General features: G+C 40.1%; 1 protein-coding gene across 2 annotated transcripts; it reads left to right on the top strand.

Moving 5' to 3' along the window:
- The first annotated feature begins 2,184 nt into the window (after window positions 1-2,184).
- Window positions 2,185-13,217, top strand: LOC101154912 (hormonally up-regulated neu tumor-associated kinase homolog A). Of its 2 annotated transcripts, none has more exons than XM_011491450.4 (10): window positions 2,185-2,651; window positions 4,844-4,966; window positions 5,121-5,290; window positions 8,206-8,261; window positions 8,347-8,485; window positions 8,571-8,698; window positions 9,648-9,783; window positions 10,698-10,875; window positions 11,725-12,037; window positions 12,113-13,217. In XM_011491450.4, the coding sequence occupies exons 1-10, from the start codon at window positions 2,421-2,423 to the stop codon at window positions 12,859-12,861; spliced, it is 2,223 nt and encodes a 740-aa protein (XP_011489752.1). In that variant the 5' UTR covers window positions 2,185-2,420; the 3' UTR covers window positions 12,862-13,217. The 2 variants fall into 2 exon arrangements, with proteins under 2 accessions (XP_011489752.1, XP_078799318.1); XM_078943192.1 differs by having other exon boundaries at window positions 2,270-2,651; window positions 5,170-5,290.
- Window positions 13,218-13,897: the final 680 nt, after the last annotated feature.

The following is a 13,897-nucleotide window of genomic DNA, read 5'->3' as shown; positions in this document are numbered from 1 at the left end:
AGCCAGACAAAGCCAGACAGCCTTTAGGCATTAGGAAGGCTGCGTTAACACCTTCTCTGGTGCACAAGCCAAGGTCCTAAGACCTGTTAATGATGTGTAGGGCTTCTGGTGTGAAGGTGAATGCAATGTTCTGGAAAGAGCTTTTCTTTTTTTGACATCTGCTCTTGTGGAGCAAACAGCCGCATCTGTGCTTTGGGGGTTTTTGGACCCTATTTCACCTTAAATTGTCTCGAAATGTGAGGGTTTACAACTGTGGGGTTTAGCTGAGGTTACTGTTTGGTCTGAAGGAGTTGTTCAGCAAGGAGATGTCTAAAACTGAAAAGCTGCGCCGCTCTCAAAGGTTGTGTGAGGTCATGGGTTCTGGGGGGATTGTAGAGACTTTTTCTCTCTTTTTCCCAGATGACTGAGATGGAAAATGACGTTTCATCCTGAACTTTAGTGCTCACTGACAAGAGATCAGATAGGAAGACCAATTCAATAAGAAGAGATCTTAGGAACGTGAATAAAGATTTAAGTGTGATCCAGAAATCTGGATAAAATAGTCCATAGTCTTCTGGCGATTAGGCTCTGGACAGATGACGTCTTTATTCTGGCTGGATTGGCTCGGATCATAGACGGATAAACACCAGAGCCTTGATGCTGATGGTGGCAGAGGTCAGCCCATGACACAATATTGGTCCAGGTGGAGAGGTAGAGAGATAAACATCCATGAATTTCAAAAGCAGAAATATGATTGTGATTGGCTGAGAAAAGAAGGCGGGGAATATAGCTATTGGTTTAGAGTGAAGGCTTAGTTGATGAGTGAGTTTACCCGGAAGTGAGGTAGATCTTCTTTATTTTCGTGCCGTTCAGACACCTTCGTGTGTTAAATGGCACAAACTGAACAAATTAGGAATTTCAAGCTGAGACATTACCATCAATCTGTCAGTCGAAAACAAATAAAAATTAAAAAACACCCCCTTTGAGCTATTTCTAACTTAAAAAATAAACTAAAGTTTGACAAATGTGGACTGAATCAGGTGTACGTCTAACTTTTAAAGGACTTGCGGGGTTTTCAAACCTTTCAGCATCATCCCGGTGACAAAAGAGGTAAAAAAAAAGGATTCCTAATTTCAAAAACTGACACTTTGAAGAAAAACGTATTTATAATAAAGTTAATTATGATAGTTCCTAATGATTCATAAAAAATGTTAATAAAATGGGCAGCAGTTTGGTTCCTCGTAGTTGGAATGCATTTATTAACCATTTCTTAGTTTTTACTGGAGATGAATTGTTAACTTCTTTGCAATCTACCTCTCAAATCCCTAAAAAAAGAGGAGAATGAATTTCCTGTTTGTCCATTTCTGATGTTTTTGGTTTTTTTTTGTCGTAGTTTTGCATTGTCACTTCAGTCTGTTTTCGGTTCAATTTTCCGCTGGAATGGGAGGTTTTCTGTCTTTCTTTTCGTCTGCCATCTTTGTTTGCAGATTTGTCCAGAGCACCTGATTGGGTGGGGATCTCCAGGCAACCAGAATTTAACTTTCCTCTCAACTTTTTGTTTTTCTTTACAGTCCTTGCCATTTTTATGTAAATAGTTACTTTTTTTTAAATGAAGGTAATTCTTTTTGTTCTGAAGGCCTCTCATTTTTTTTCTTTCCTTCATGTTACATCATTTTACAATCCCCTAGATGGGCTTCTCTCCTTCTCACTCATGACTAGAGGTCATCCAAGCTGACACCAACTGTTTTCTATATGGAAAGGTTTCCTAAAGATAGATTTTTTGCTCTTTTTAAGAATAAACTGTTCTTCTAATAAGACTCCTAGAACTTGCAGGCCGTTTTCTTTTTGGTGAAGAGCCTGAAGATATTAATTCATTGAACTCTAAACATCTCAGCAGCTGCAGGAGGGGGAGATGGTTGTTGTGTGGCGTTCAAGTCAAAAGTTCGGATGGTTTAATCATAGAGGAAAAATAGCTTTCTAGAAGTTCTATGTTTTATTTAGAGCTCCATACAGGGACAACAAAACTATGCGATGGATTTAAATGCAATGACACCGAACAGAACCTCGTTTTATCCTGAGGACGGATCTGATTTCAAAGCAGCTGTCCTGTGAAACAATTAAAGGTGGTTACTGTGTAACTGTGAGCATCAGTGTGTGTGGGGGGGAGGATGACCACGGTGTAGTATGTCCGCTTCATCCCTGCAGCTGACCTGAGAGCACAGCGGTTAATCATCCACTAACCAGCAGAGACACGGAGAGAAGCCAGCCTGAGAGGGTGAACAAAGAACGCCACAAACATCCCAGGCGTGGAAACACGCACCTCCTGCCCGCCGTTTGTGTGCGTCTGCATGGTAGAATGAAACTTTGGGGAGCGCTGTCCTGTTTGTGGATTCCGTCGAGAGGGTAGAGGGCGTCCACATGGGGCCTGGGCCTTGTCCGGGATGCCAGCCGCTGCAGTGAAGCCCACCTCGGAGGACCTAGACGGAGACGGTTCTGGAGAGGAAGCCTCAGGCCAGGAGAGACTTTCTCTACCGTCCTTGAAAGTCCCCAGGGAGCTGCTGAGGAGCTTTCCTCACTCCAAAAGAGTGGGCTCCTATCTTGTCGGGAGGATGATCAACAAAGGCTCTTTTGCCAAAGTGATGGAGGGGCTGCACATCGGCACAGGGGAGAAGGTGGGTGATAGCACATTTCAAACTGGACAAACTGGCAATGAAAAATATCACGCCCACACTAAAGATATGATTACATGCTAACAAGCACTGCCTTGTTACAGATAATTATACACACTGAGTTTTGGAAAAGACAGCGGCCTGTCATTAGGCTTGTTTTGTGTACAGAAACTCGGTGTATAACTGCTTATTTCATAACTATGACTCTTTAAAACAGGATTAAACGAGGCAGCATGTGCTCAGCACATCTAATCCCTTAACAGTCCCTCAATGACTCTCTGGGGAAACCTTTGCTATTTTTGGCACAACTTTGGGGTTGGGTTTTATCTTTCAAAAGATACCAGGATTTAAAAAATGTCACCACATGGTTTTTATGGTAGTTCTAAATTAACTTAAGGCATGTCGTGCACAGTCGCTTTTTGGAAAATGTTGCTGTAATTTTCATCATAAACAAGTCCAAATAAGTTGTATAAAAATATGCAAAACAGGAGCAAAATGTTACATTTGGATGTTGTGTTTGAGTTGCACAATGGGCAGGTGTGCACAGACTCATTGTGCAATGTCTTCTGCTCACTGTGTTGCCATAGGAATGGTCAACTCACCTGGGGGGGATTTTGCCCTACAAGCCCCTGTCAACCTCTGCAAGCTGCATGTGCACGGACACACACACTGCTGATATTTTCAGTAACGTGTGCAGAAAAGCTCCTCTAGGCAGTGATAGACATTTACATGTGGAGTATCAGGTACATATAGCAGGTTTTGTAAGTGGATCCGTCTTAATCAGACTGATGATCCATGGGTAACTGACCTGATTAGCTCTGTAAGCCCAAGTCCTTTTTTTCACCTCTGTTTTTAGCCTGACTGAAAACTTCTTGTGAAAAACACTTTTGATTTTCTTTTCCTATCCAATAAATCATTTTGCATATCAAATATAACGTGACAACAATGGTGTAGAATCCAATTCAAAAAAATATATATGTATATAAAAAATATTTGTAGATATACATTTAAGGAATTTTAGGAAGGAGACATGATTGTCCTGCAGTTGATTAGAATATGTGCTTTCTGTTTATTCTAAAAAAAAAACTAACCCACCAAAAAAACAAAGAAAAAATAAAAGAAAACACATTAACCACAATTACAAAACCATTTTTATTCAAAATATTTGAATATATTTCTTCAAAGCCGAGGGGCTACAATGGAGGGATGAAAAAGCAACCAGAGCAACATGTAGACCTAAAGTGGATGTGTAATGGATGAGTTTATTACTCAAACAAAACAGTATTTTATTCTTTTTACACTGAGTTTATTTTTATTTTTTTATCTGAAATGTCTGAGACTGTGCTCAGATATTCTGTGGTGCCATCATCAGGTTACCACAGCTACATCTACAACAAACGAAGAATTAGTGCCACTTAGCTTTTGACACCACAATCCCTAAGTCACTTATATAACTCCAAATGACATCCTGAAACTTTTAAAGGTTTATTTTCCTGCTTAGACTTGGATTCCACTAAAGTCAATACAATGGATTGACGTGAAATGGATTTCAGTCAGACAACTCTTGCAGAAGAATATTTATTTCACAACATCTTTAGGTTGACATTCACAATTTGATTCACAACTTCGTTTTGGCATAAGGCTCCGTTCAATTCCTTGAGACACTTATTTTTTCCATACACTTTCGGGTAACAACCCCCGTAACGGAGCCCACAGGTGGAAGCCGGGGAGGAGGGAGGGGCAAAGAATGAGCGCTGAAGGTAAGAGAGAATGAACAATTGTACACCTGACTTAAATAGGACGCTAAGCAGGTGGGTTAATTAACTGACCCGCCCTAGGGGAGTAACCTGCAATTCTGCCGAGTGTCTGCCCGAAATGCGACGAGTCGCTATCAAATTTCTGGAACATTGCGACCTTAAAGTTTTCATTACGTTTCCAAACTATAACTGTAAACCCCCTGGGTAGTAACAAAATCTAAAAAACATGAAAATATATTCATTAAAATGAAAATCTACTGTAGAATTAGAATTTAAGTGAGGTTTATAATTTTTCTGTGAATGGGCTTACGGGGAAAAAACACACAAGGGGTTTGTTTAAAATACTGCACAACAGTCCCCCTTTGACATTTTTGACTTTGATTTGGTCAAATATCTGTTGTTATTTGTGTTGGTAAGTGTGTGTTTGTGTGTAATTAGGTTGCCATCAAGGTAATTGACAAGAAGAAAGCGCGGCAGGACTCGTACGTCCTGAAAAACATGAAGAGGGAACCTCGAATTCATCAGATGATTCAGCATCCTCATATTGTCCTTCTTCTGGAGGTAAATTATTTTTAAACCAATTATACTATTATGGTGATCAAAGGCATTGAAGCATTAAACCCATAGAATTTAATGGAATCGATGCTGACTTGAAAGATGATGAGAGTTGTACGTTGGTGTATGTAGCCACATCACGCATAATGCTGTGTGTCAGACTCTGGAGACAGAGAACAGTTACTACATGGCCATGGAGCTCTGTGCAGGAGGGGACCTGATGGACAGGATCTGTGACAAGAAGAGGCTGGAGGAGAAGGAGGTCCGGCGCTACACCCAACAGATCCTCTCCGCAGTGGAACACCTACACAAATATGGCATCGTGCACAGGTCACTGCACAAACACACAAACTACATTATCATCAGCATACAGAAGCAACCTCCAGTAAACAGGTCAAGTTATTGGTTGTCAAAAACCTTGTTTGTTTTTTTTCTTTACAGTTAATATTGTCAATATTTTTTAGAACTTAATAAAGCAAACACTAAAGTTTTCAAAGTTAATCAGACACAATCGTCTGATGGTCTCTGGCCATTTGACCTGTAGAATGAGTCTTTCTCTCTCCATATGTAAGACATTTGACTTCTTTTTATTTTGTAGACCATAGTTCAGTTCACTCATGAAAACCTTGTTGTTTTATTTCTTTATTCTGTTTGAGGCCTGGTTTAGAAACAAATACACTTATAGGGGTGTAACGATTAATTGACTTAATCGATTAAACCATTTATTTATTTATTTCTACAATCCAACCAGATCTATCTGTTTGAGGCAAGTAATAGTTTCAAATTGAAATAAATGAATTAAAAATTGATATCGGAATATACTATTTGGATCAGAAATGTTAGGTTTATTTTACTGCAATGTAAAAACGACCAAATGCATTACAGCGGAAGATACATGTGAAGACAGAAAATATTTTTAAGCCATCATTACAATGTAATGTGTGCTTGAATGTTCTAGGAATGTTCCCTTTGGATTATGTGAAAAAAAACAACAATGGGCTGAACTTTAGTAAACTAAAATGTGAATGGATTTGACATTCATTCTTGTTTACTTGTTTTTTTTAATTCACACTTGTTTATCTTGTTAGAAATATGAGGACATTTGAAAAAATTCACCTGGACTGTTCAATATCCAGTGGTTGAATCTTTGACTTGGGATGTACTGAATGGATCGTAGGTCAATGATTCGGATTGAATAGGAGCGTTCAAAATAAACCGATATCAACTGAGAATCGTACCGTCAACCATCAATTGTGATATGAATTGAATAATTGTTAAAATGAATCGTCACATCCCTAAATTTGATTAACTGCTAAACTTAGATTCAAACAAAAAACACTTTCAGACAGCAGTAAAGCTTCCAATGCCCCTATAATTGAAGCAATAGGGAGGATCCAGAGGGGTAGGGGGGCAATTTGGATTTGACATTTAATGATGCAGTTTTCAGCCAAAAAAAAAAAAAAAAACCTGTGTCGTTTTCTAGGACATAGTTTCTGCAGAGTGGCAGGAGTTCATTAGAATTTCACTGGAGTTGTGGGCGTGAAGTCAGTGCTGAGCATGATAGCTTAATAGCACAGAATAAAGAAATACCTTGCAATGCAGCTTTGAGCTTGAATTTCCATCATCAGAAAATGCTACAAGAACACGTTAAAAACATGATTTTCATCAGAGTGGGTCTTTAAAGGTAAAAATAAAGTGGTAGAGGGCACCATATGACAGCATCACCCATACATCATGAGTGCGTACAACTTCCATTTGCCCTAGGAGTACTTCATGAAACACTTACCGTATGCACAACAATTGTACGGTCCATTTTCATGATGTCCCTTAACCTTTGTGCTATCCAAGACACTTAAACATTGGGAGTGGGGTCATCTAGACCCTCTAGACAGTGCACTGAACCTTTTTTCTTCAATGATTTGTGATCTTCACTGGTGTCCATGGATTATATGAAATCCTCTTCACCTTTATCCGCCTTTGTCATGGTAGGGAGAACACGTCAATGTAAGAGTGGGGTCATCTGGACCCCATAAGATAGAACAAGGGTTAAGGTGACCGTACGAGCCCCAAGGGAACTGTAGCCGCTTCTCTCTATGACTCTCTTGCAGCATTTGCATGGGTCAACCCCTGTAGGGATGCTTGCGACTAAAGCTTTTTCTGTCACAAAGATGTGTGAACTGACGTTGTATAAAAAATGTTCATGTATTGTTTTATTGTTCATGAAAGAAACAAATAAAAAAGAACAAGAGCAAAAAAAAGAGTCCATTTAGATTGGTACCAAACAGATCCTCTGTTAGAAACTACTTCACCTTTGATGTATAAAAGGACTGATTGAAGAATGGTTGTAAATTTTTGAGCAGGATATTAGTTTCAGATCTTCCGCCTCTTGAGATTTCTGTAAGATTTTCATCACATATTGAACAGATTTTGGCACAAACAACAAAAAGGAGTGCAAGAAAGGGAATATCTGGCATGTAAGGTAGACGGGATAGATGGTTTGTTTTTAGTATTTGGTGTCAGAAAATACGAGCACACAGTATTATAGGCACATACTTTTCCCATGCTGCGTGCAGTTAGAGTGTTGGTTTCAAACCATGGCCTCGTCGGAGGTGGGAATGCGATTACCAGGCAATGACCTCATCATCCCGTGCCGCCGCCATGATTCACACATCATCACAACATCACTGACTTCCTCTCTAATGAAGTCCCTCAACGACTCGACTCCTAAGTCTTCCACAGCACCGCTTTCTGTCACACACACACACACACACACACTGGTATAATTACTGTGTAAATGAATTTAAAATTTGCACTAAAACGCACCTCCTGCCACCCACATTTAGGCGGTTCACCGCAAATATTTGCCCCTTTTATGGCCATGTCTGTTCTCGCACTTTCTTGTTGGTTACCCCTCTTTCCTCCTCCGTATCTGCCTTTGAACTCCCGCTGGTTGGATGCAAGCAGCTCTGGAGTTTTGAGTCTGCAGGCGGATAAAAAGAAAGACGTGGATTCCCAGGCAAAGTTTCATAGGGGCTCTCTGTCTTTCTCCTTCTTTTCTAACCACAGGATTTTATTTCTCTGGAAGTTTTAGAGCAGATTGACTGTGGTGAGACCAGGAAGTCGGCACATTTTCAATCTTGTACAGTTTTTGTTGTATTACTATTGTATAAATAACTTTTAAATTAAGGAAATTGTGTCTAAATATTTTATTATGAGCAATATTTGTCTGTTATTTTCTTTTGCAGGGACTTAAAGATCGAAAACCTTCTTCTAGATGAGCACAACAACATCAAGATTGTAGGTATGTGCAGTTTTTCCTTTTTTTATTGTATTTTGAATGCAGAAAGAAATGTTGTGCTGGGAAAATGTTTGTATTATTCCTGCAGACTTTGGCTTAAGCAACACTCTGAGGACTGACTCTGTCCCTCTGGAGCTCCTCAGCACTCAGTGCGGCAGTCCAGCCTACGCCGCCCCAGAGCTGCTGGCTCACAGGAAGTACGGACCTAAAGTGGACGTGTGGTCCATGTATGGGATTTGATTCTTTTTCATCCTAACACTTCGCACAAAAAGGATAAACGTCAAGTTAATACTTGTGGTTTTGTCTTTTCAGAGGTGTGAGCATGTTTGCCATGCTGACAGGAACTCTACCCTTCACTGTTGAGCCTTTCAACATCAAACATCTACACCAGAAGATGGTGAACGGCGAGATTGGCAGCTTCCCTTCTGACATAAGCAAAGGTATCACACTTACTTATATATTAACCCCTTAAAGTTCCACTCTCATTATCTTTTAAACTATTTTCAAACCAGTCGTCTCTTTTATATGATTAGGCCATTTTCAGGCAAAAAAACAAAAAAAAAAAAACATTCGTCGTTTTTGAGGACGTCGTTTCTGCAGAACAACAGGAAGTGAATAATTTTAATTAAATTTCAAGCACCTCAAATTATTTATTTCAAACTATTTGAAATTTGATCCTTTCATTCTTAACGGCCTTCGACTCTGCTGTTTTCATTCGCCGCGCTTTTTATAGCTCCTCCATTGTACAAAAGTAAACAATAATTTATTCATACATTCACACACAAAAATATTTTATCAAAAATAATAAAGAGCTAAAATTAAATCTGCAAAAAGAGTCACAGGAAAAAAGACTTATTGATGCTTCTGTTTTAAACTCTTTAGAGTCTTTATCTTCTTCTACCCAGACCATAATCAACTGAACTAGTGGATTATGTCCAGAATTTGGACAATATAAAGTAAAGGAATATATATAATATATATATAAAGAGAAGAACAATAAGAAGAATTTGTGGAACTATAGATACATACATATATACATATATACACATATTGCACATAACCAATTATTGCACTTCCTGAACTGCTAAATATTGCACATGACTGGTATACAGCTGTTACAGTTTTTTTTATTTTTTTATTATCAAATTATTAAACAGCTCCCTTTAAAGTGGATGCAGAAGGCATACAACTAAAAAACATTTTAAAAAATTCTACGAAGAAGGTGGCTCGTAGTGCAAAATTTGAGTTCAATACAACTTTAACTGTTTGTCCTGCCGGGTATCGACCCGTACCTCGACTAAGGAAATGAACACCGGGGTGAGTTTTGTCAGGAATGTTCCTGACCGTGTTGAGGCAAAATGCTCTGTTGTGTTTGGGCCGGTTCTGCAGGCGCAGTGTCTTTCGTGATGTCCCTACTGGAGCCAGATCCAGAGAAGAGGCCGAGCGTCCGAGAAGCCATGGAGGAGAAATGGATCAACGAGGGATACAACAAGAAACCTCTGCACACAATCTCCCACAAAAACAGGTCAATATTTTCTGTCATTTAAAACAGCAAAAGCCACTCTAAGCTGTTGGAAATTCACAAGTTAGAATAAAATAAGAAAAGAAAAGAAAAACATCCAATCTTCTCATTTTCTCCAGATTAGAAGATACACATAGAGATTTTCTGTCAAACCTTTCATTAGTCAAATGATTATAATTACGCATTTCTGTATTCAACCTTTCAAACACTTTATTGGAAAAATAATAAATTGTTGCACTTTTCCATTATTTTTCCATGTATCATGCAGAAATATTATGCAGGAAGTCTCCTTTATAGAGGGTATATAATGCTAGTACTAAAGGTTTCTTAATTGAAAGTTTAATATTTTCTTAAAGTATACATTTGTACTGCTTTTTTAATTTAAATAAAACTACATGTAACTTTTATATTAGCTCATTAATTTATTTAAAATGTATTGTTTTTGAATTTTATTTTTTATTGCAGCTGAAAGAGCCTGAGGTTTCTAAATGAAATCTTCTTTTTGATTTCATAGTTTCCTCAATCATCATTTTCTAGATGCAATAAAAATAAGTATTTTCTCCTTCCAGAGAAATGTAGGAACATGTGTTTGTTTCATCGGACACAAAAATAGTCTTCTCTGAGAAGGCTTTTTTGGCAAGAAATGCATTGTGGGTAAAACAGAGGGAAAAAAATCCCTTCACGTTTTCAAACTAAATTCTTTTTGTGGTCCACGGCATGACAGCTTAATATATATCAAACTATGGCTGAGAGCCTTTTTATCTCTTCACACGTTGGGGAAACTTCATCAGCTCTCTGACGATAATGCACTCTCTCAAATCCACGACTGACAAAAGAGGCGCTGCAGGACCAATCTGCACTGAGTCACCCTCGTCAGTTGGCTGTCCTGCTTTAGGCTCCCTCTGTGTCCTTCCCAGGCTGAGTCCAGAAGACCTGAACTCCTCCGTGTTGACGTACATGACGGACACTCTGGGTTACTCCAGCTCGGAGGTCACGCACATTCTCACCTCCAACAAGCCCTCCTCCATCATGGCCAACTATCACCTGCTGCTCGGCAAGTTCAGCAGATGCCACAAAGGAGCCAAAGCTGCAAAGGTGGGAGTGATGTCACACTCTGACACGATGCAACAAAAACCATTGCCCACCGATGGAACATTTGACAATTCAACTTTATTTTAAGAGCAATTTTCTTGTTGTAGAACACCTCAGAGTGATTTACACAAGATAAATAGATAATAATAATAATAGTAATACTAGTACTCGTGATTTTTTTTTTTACAAAATTGCATTGTGCAGGCCTAATATAGGTATACGCCATTTATGGGGCAATAGATCAAAATTCCCAAGAGTTTAAATTTGTAGCTGGTACTGAAGGGGATTTTTCAAGATGCCAGCCTCTTCCCAAGGTCAAAGGTCAACGTGGTTGTAGTCTTAACCTGTTGCCATATGTTTTTGCAATTTCATAAAGATCGCTCAAACAAAAGTTTTCTTTTCACATATTGGGGGAAAATGTGAAAATTTCAGACTTTGACACAAGATGGCAACCAAGCTGTAGGTCTTGTGACCATCCCATAATAATGTGAAAACTTCCTTTTTATATCCCAGACACGTGTGTTTTGGTTTCGCTGATCGATATTGAACATTTTACTTTTTAAAAACCCCATAAAAGATTTTTGGCCCCATACATTTTTTTGATGGTTTCTTCCGCTGTGATATTATCATTTTGTACGGTAGGGGGTCGTTCACTATGCCCAAAGTTCATTTTTACCAAGTACTAGGTGGGTGCCAGTCTAAGTGAGTCTTTGAGGATGTGGTGGGGGTGAGTTTTTTTCCCCAAAGGTGCAAGTTAGAAAAGAAGAATTGGGACATTTTTTATTATTTACTACTATTTTTATTCTTACTCTTTCTATTTGTTTTTTCTAACTTATCCCGTCTTATCTTCAGACTGAACACAGCAACGACAAAAGCTTGAAGCAGCCGGGTCGACCTCTGAGGGTGCCGCAGGCGAGTGAGAATCAGAGAAAAGGAAGGAGGACGGAGGATCTGCAGGGAAAGGGCCAAGAGGAGGTGGATGAGAACTGCCCTCCATCACCTCATCTGCCCCGGCTTCCTTTGTCTGTCTCCCCATCAATGCCCCTTCGTGTTCCCTCTCCCTCCCTGGCTCCCATCCCTGACTTCATCAGTCGCCACGCAGAGGGCGGGGCGACTGATGAAGTCGCCATCACTTTGGACACAAGAGAGTTGCTATTTCCTGAAGGTGAGAAGTTCACAGAGATTCAGGTCTCGTTCTCAGCTCTTGACACTAAATCCTGGATGTGTATCCCTGCCTTAGTGTCGGTGTTTGCTGCTCGGGAACGGGTCCACCTCTCACCTCCCAAAAGCTCGGCATCAAAGCTTTGTGACTCGGCTCCTTGTCAAGTCCCGTCGTACGGCGAGCCGAGCAAAGACGGCAACGTCTCCAGGTCAACTCAGCACCCCATCAGGACGACCCAGTCTGATGGAGCCACAAACCCCGGGTCGGACGGTTTCCGTGACCACCAGGATGCCTCTCATCCTCTGAGCTTCAACCAGCGACTGGAGAAGCTGCAGACTTTTTTCTCCTCAGAGAAGAACAGCATCTCCCCCAGAATCCTCCAGGAAGCTGACACGCCCTCCTCAGACAGAGGGCACCTGAACAGCACTGACATGACGCAGAACTCCCCCTCTCCTCTCCTCCCTCGCCTCCGCAACGTGGGACTGAAAGATGGAGGAGGAAGAAAGGCACCCTGGGTGGGGCTGAACCGACCCGGGCCCCCTAGACTTCTAATTAATGGTTCAACACCTCCGGCTTTCCTCCCACAGAAGCAACACGCTTCAAACATCAAGAGCTTGAGGCAGGAGAGGAGCAAGAGAAAGGAGCAGTCAGCAGCCAGAGGAGTAGGAGGAGAAGGAGAAGGAGAAAGAACCGGAGCCAAGAGGAACCCCGTTCAGTTACGTTCATCTCTTCAACGCAGGGCCACAAACATGAACCTGCCGCTGCTTCCCGCAGCCCTGCAGGGAAAGACCGACAGAAAGAGTCAGCTTCGGAACGTGGACTACTAAAATGGAAGGAGGGATTCTTACCAACAACAAAAGGAAACGCCGCTGAAACAGCTATACCCTTCGCATTCAGCAGGACTCCCAACCAAACGGACAATACCAGCATCAGTGCCAAAACCCTCAGCTTTAGCTGGAAGCTTAATTCATCAACCAGGCTTTATTTTAATGTTCAGCCGCCATCTTTACCTCAAATCAAAATATGGCATCCAAGCATCAGAAAATCAACACCACTCCTTTGTTTTTTTATGTGTTTACTGTTTTTGAATCAACTTTTTTATTATTTGGGAAATCAAACAGAATCTCACTAAACATCTCTAACAATGGTTAAATTATTGCTTAATAAAAACTTTTTAAAGGACTGTTTTGTTTTTGTTTTTTTGCTCATTGAATTCTCCTCTTTTGCCAATTTAGTCTGAATATCAGGCACTTGTGTACAAAACTCTACAGTTTTCCTTAAGAAAAAAGGTTCAGAGCACTGTCTAGTGGGTCTAGATGACCCAACTCCCAATGTTAAAGTGCCTAGGATAGCACAACGGTTACAGGTAGAATTTTTGCAACTCATATGTGATAGACTACATTAAATTGAGGAACAATTCACATTTAATAGCTTGTAAGTCAGATAGTGGTACTCAAAACCTGCAGTAGTGATGCTAAAATCAAAAACTGAGACATGAAAAAAGGAAAAAAAAATGTGTTTGCTGTCAGTGAACTCCAAATTCTAGAAAACATAACCAGAATATTGGTAGAAAACAAACAAAAAACTTAAATAAAGCAAAAACAAAAACGGATCGTTTGTCAGATTTTTGCACTTTGATTGACATACACCTTTAGAAGTCTTCTAGAGTTTTGCTTTTTATTGTCACCTGTAGCACATTCGGTTTATGGATCTGGGATATTGAGCTGCAAAGTGTAGAGGAATCTGGTAACTGCATGGTACCACTCATCACAGCTGCTGAATAATTGACTCAGCCACTTGATACTGTGTGTGTTTGTGTGTGTGTTTCTTATGAGTGTGTTCAGGTCAGGAGCACTGACAGAT

The sequence above is a fragment of the Oryzias latipes genome, chromosome 24, assembly GCF_053564925.1.
Source record: "Oryzias latipes strain Hd-rR chromosome 24, Olatipes_Hd-rR_3.1".
Lineage (NCBI taxonomy): Eukaryota > Metazoa > Chordata > Actinopteri > Beloniformes > Adrianichthyidae > Oryzias > Oryzias latipes.
The sequence above is the reverse complement of the archived record's forward strand: the minus strand, read 5'-3'. Positions and strand labels throughout refer to the sequence as shown.

What these genes read in the sequence shown, in the direction of transcription:
- LOC101154912 (XM_011491450.4), top strand. Translation starts at nt 2,421, where the DNA reads ATGCCAGCCGCTGCAGTGAAGCCCACCTCGGAGGACCTAGACGGAGAC. An exon ending in ACATCGGCACAGGGGAGAAG is followed by an intron (nt 2,652 to 4,843) that starts GTGGGTGATAGC and finishes GTGTGTAATTAG; the next exon opens with GTTGCCATCAAGGTAATTGA. An exon ending in ATATTGTCCTTCTTCTGGAG is followed by an intron (nt 4,967 to 5,120) that starts GTAAATTATTTT and finishes GCTGTGTGTCAG; the next exon opens with ACTCTGGAGACAGAGAACAG.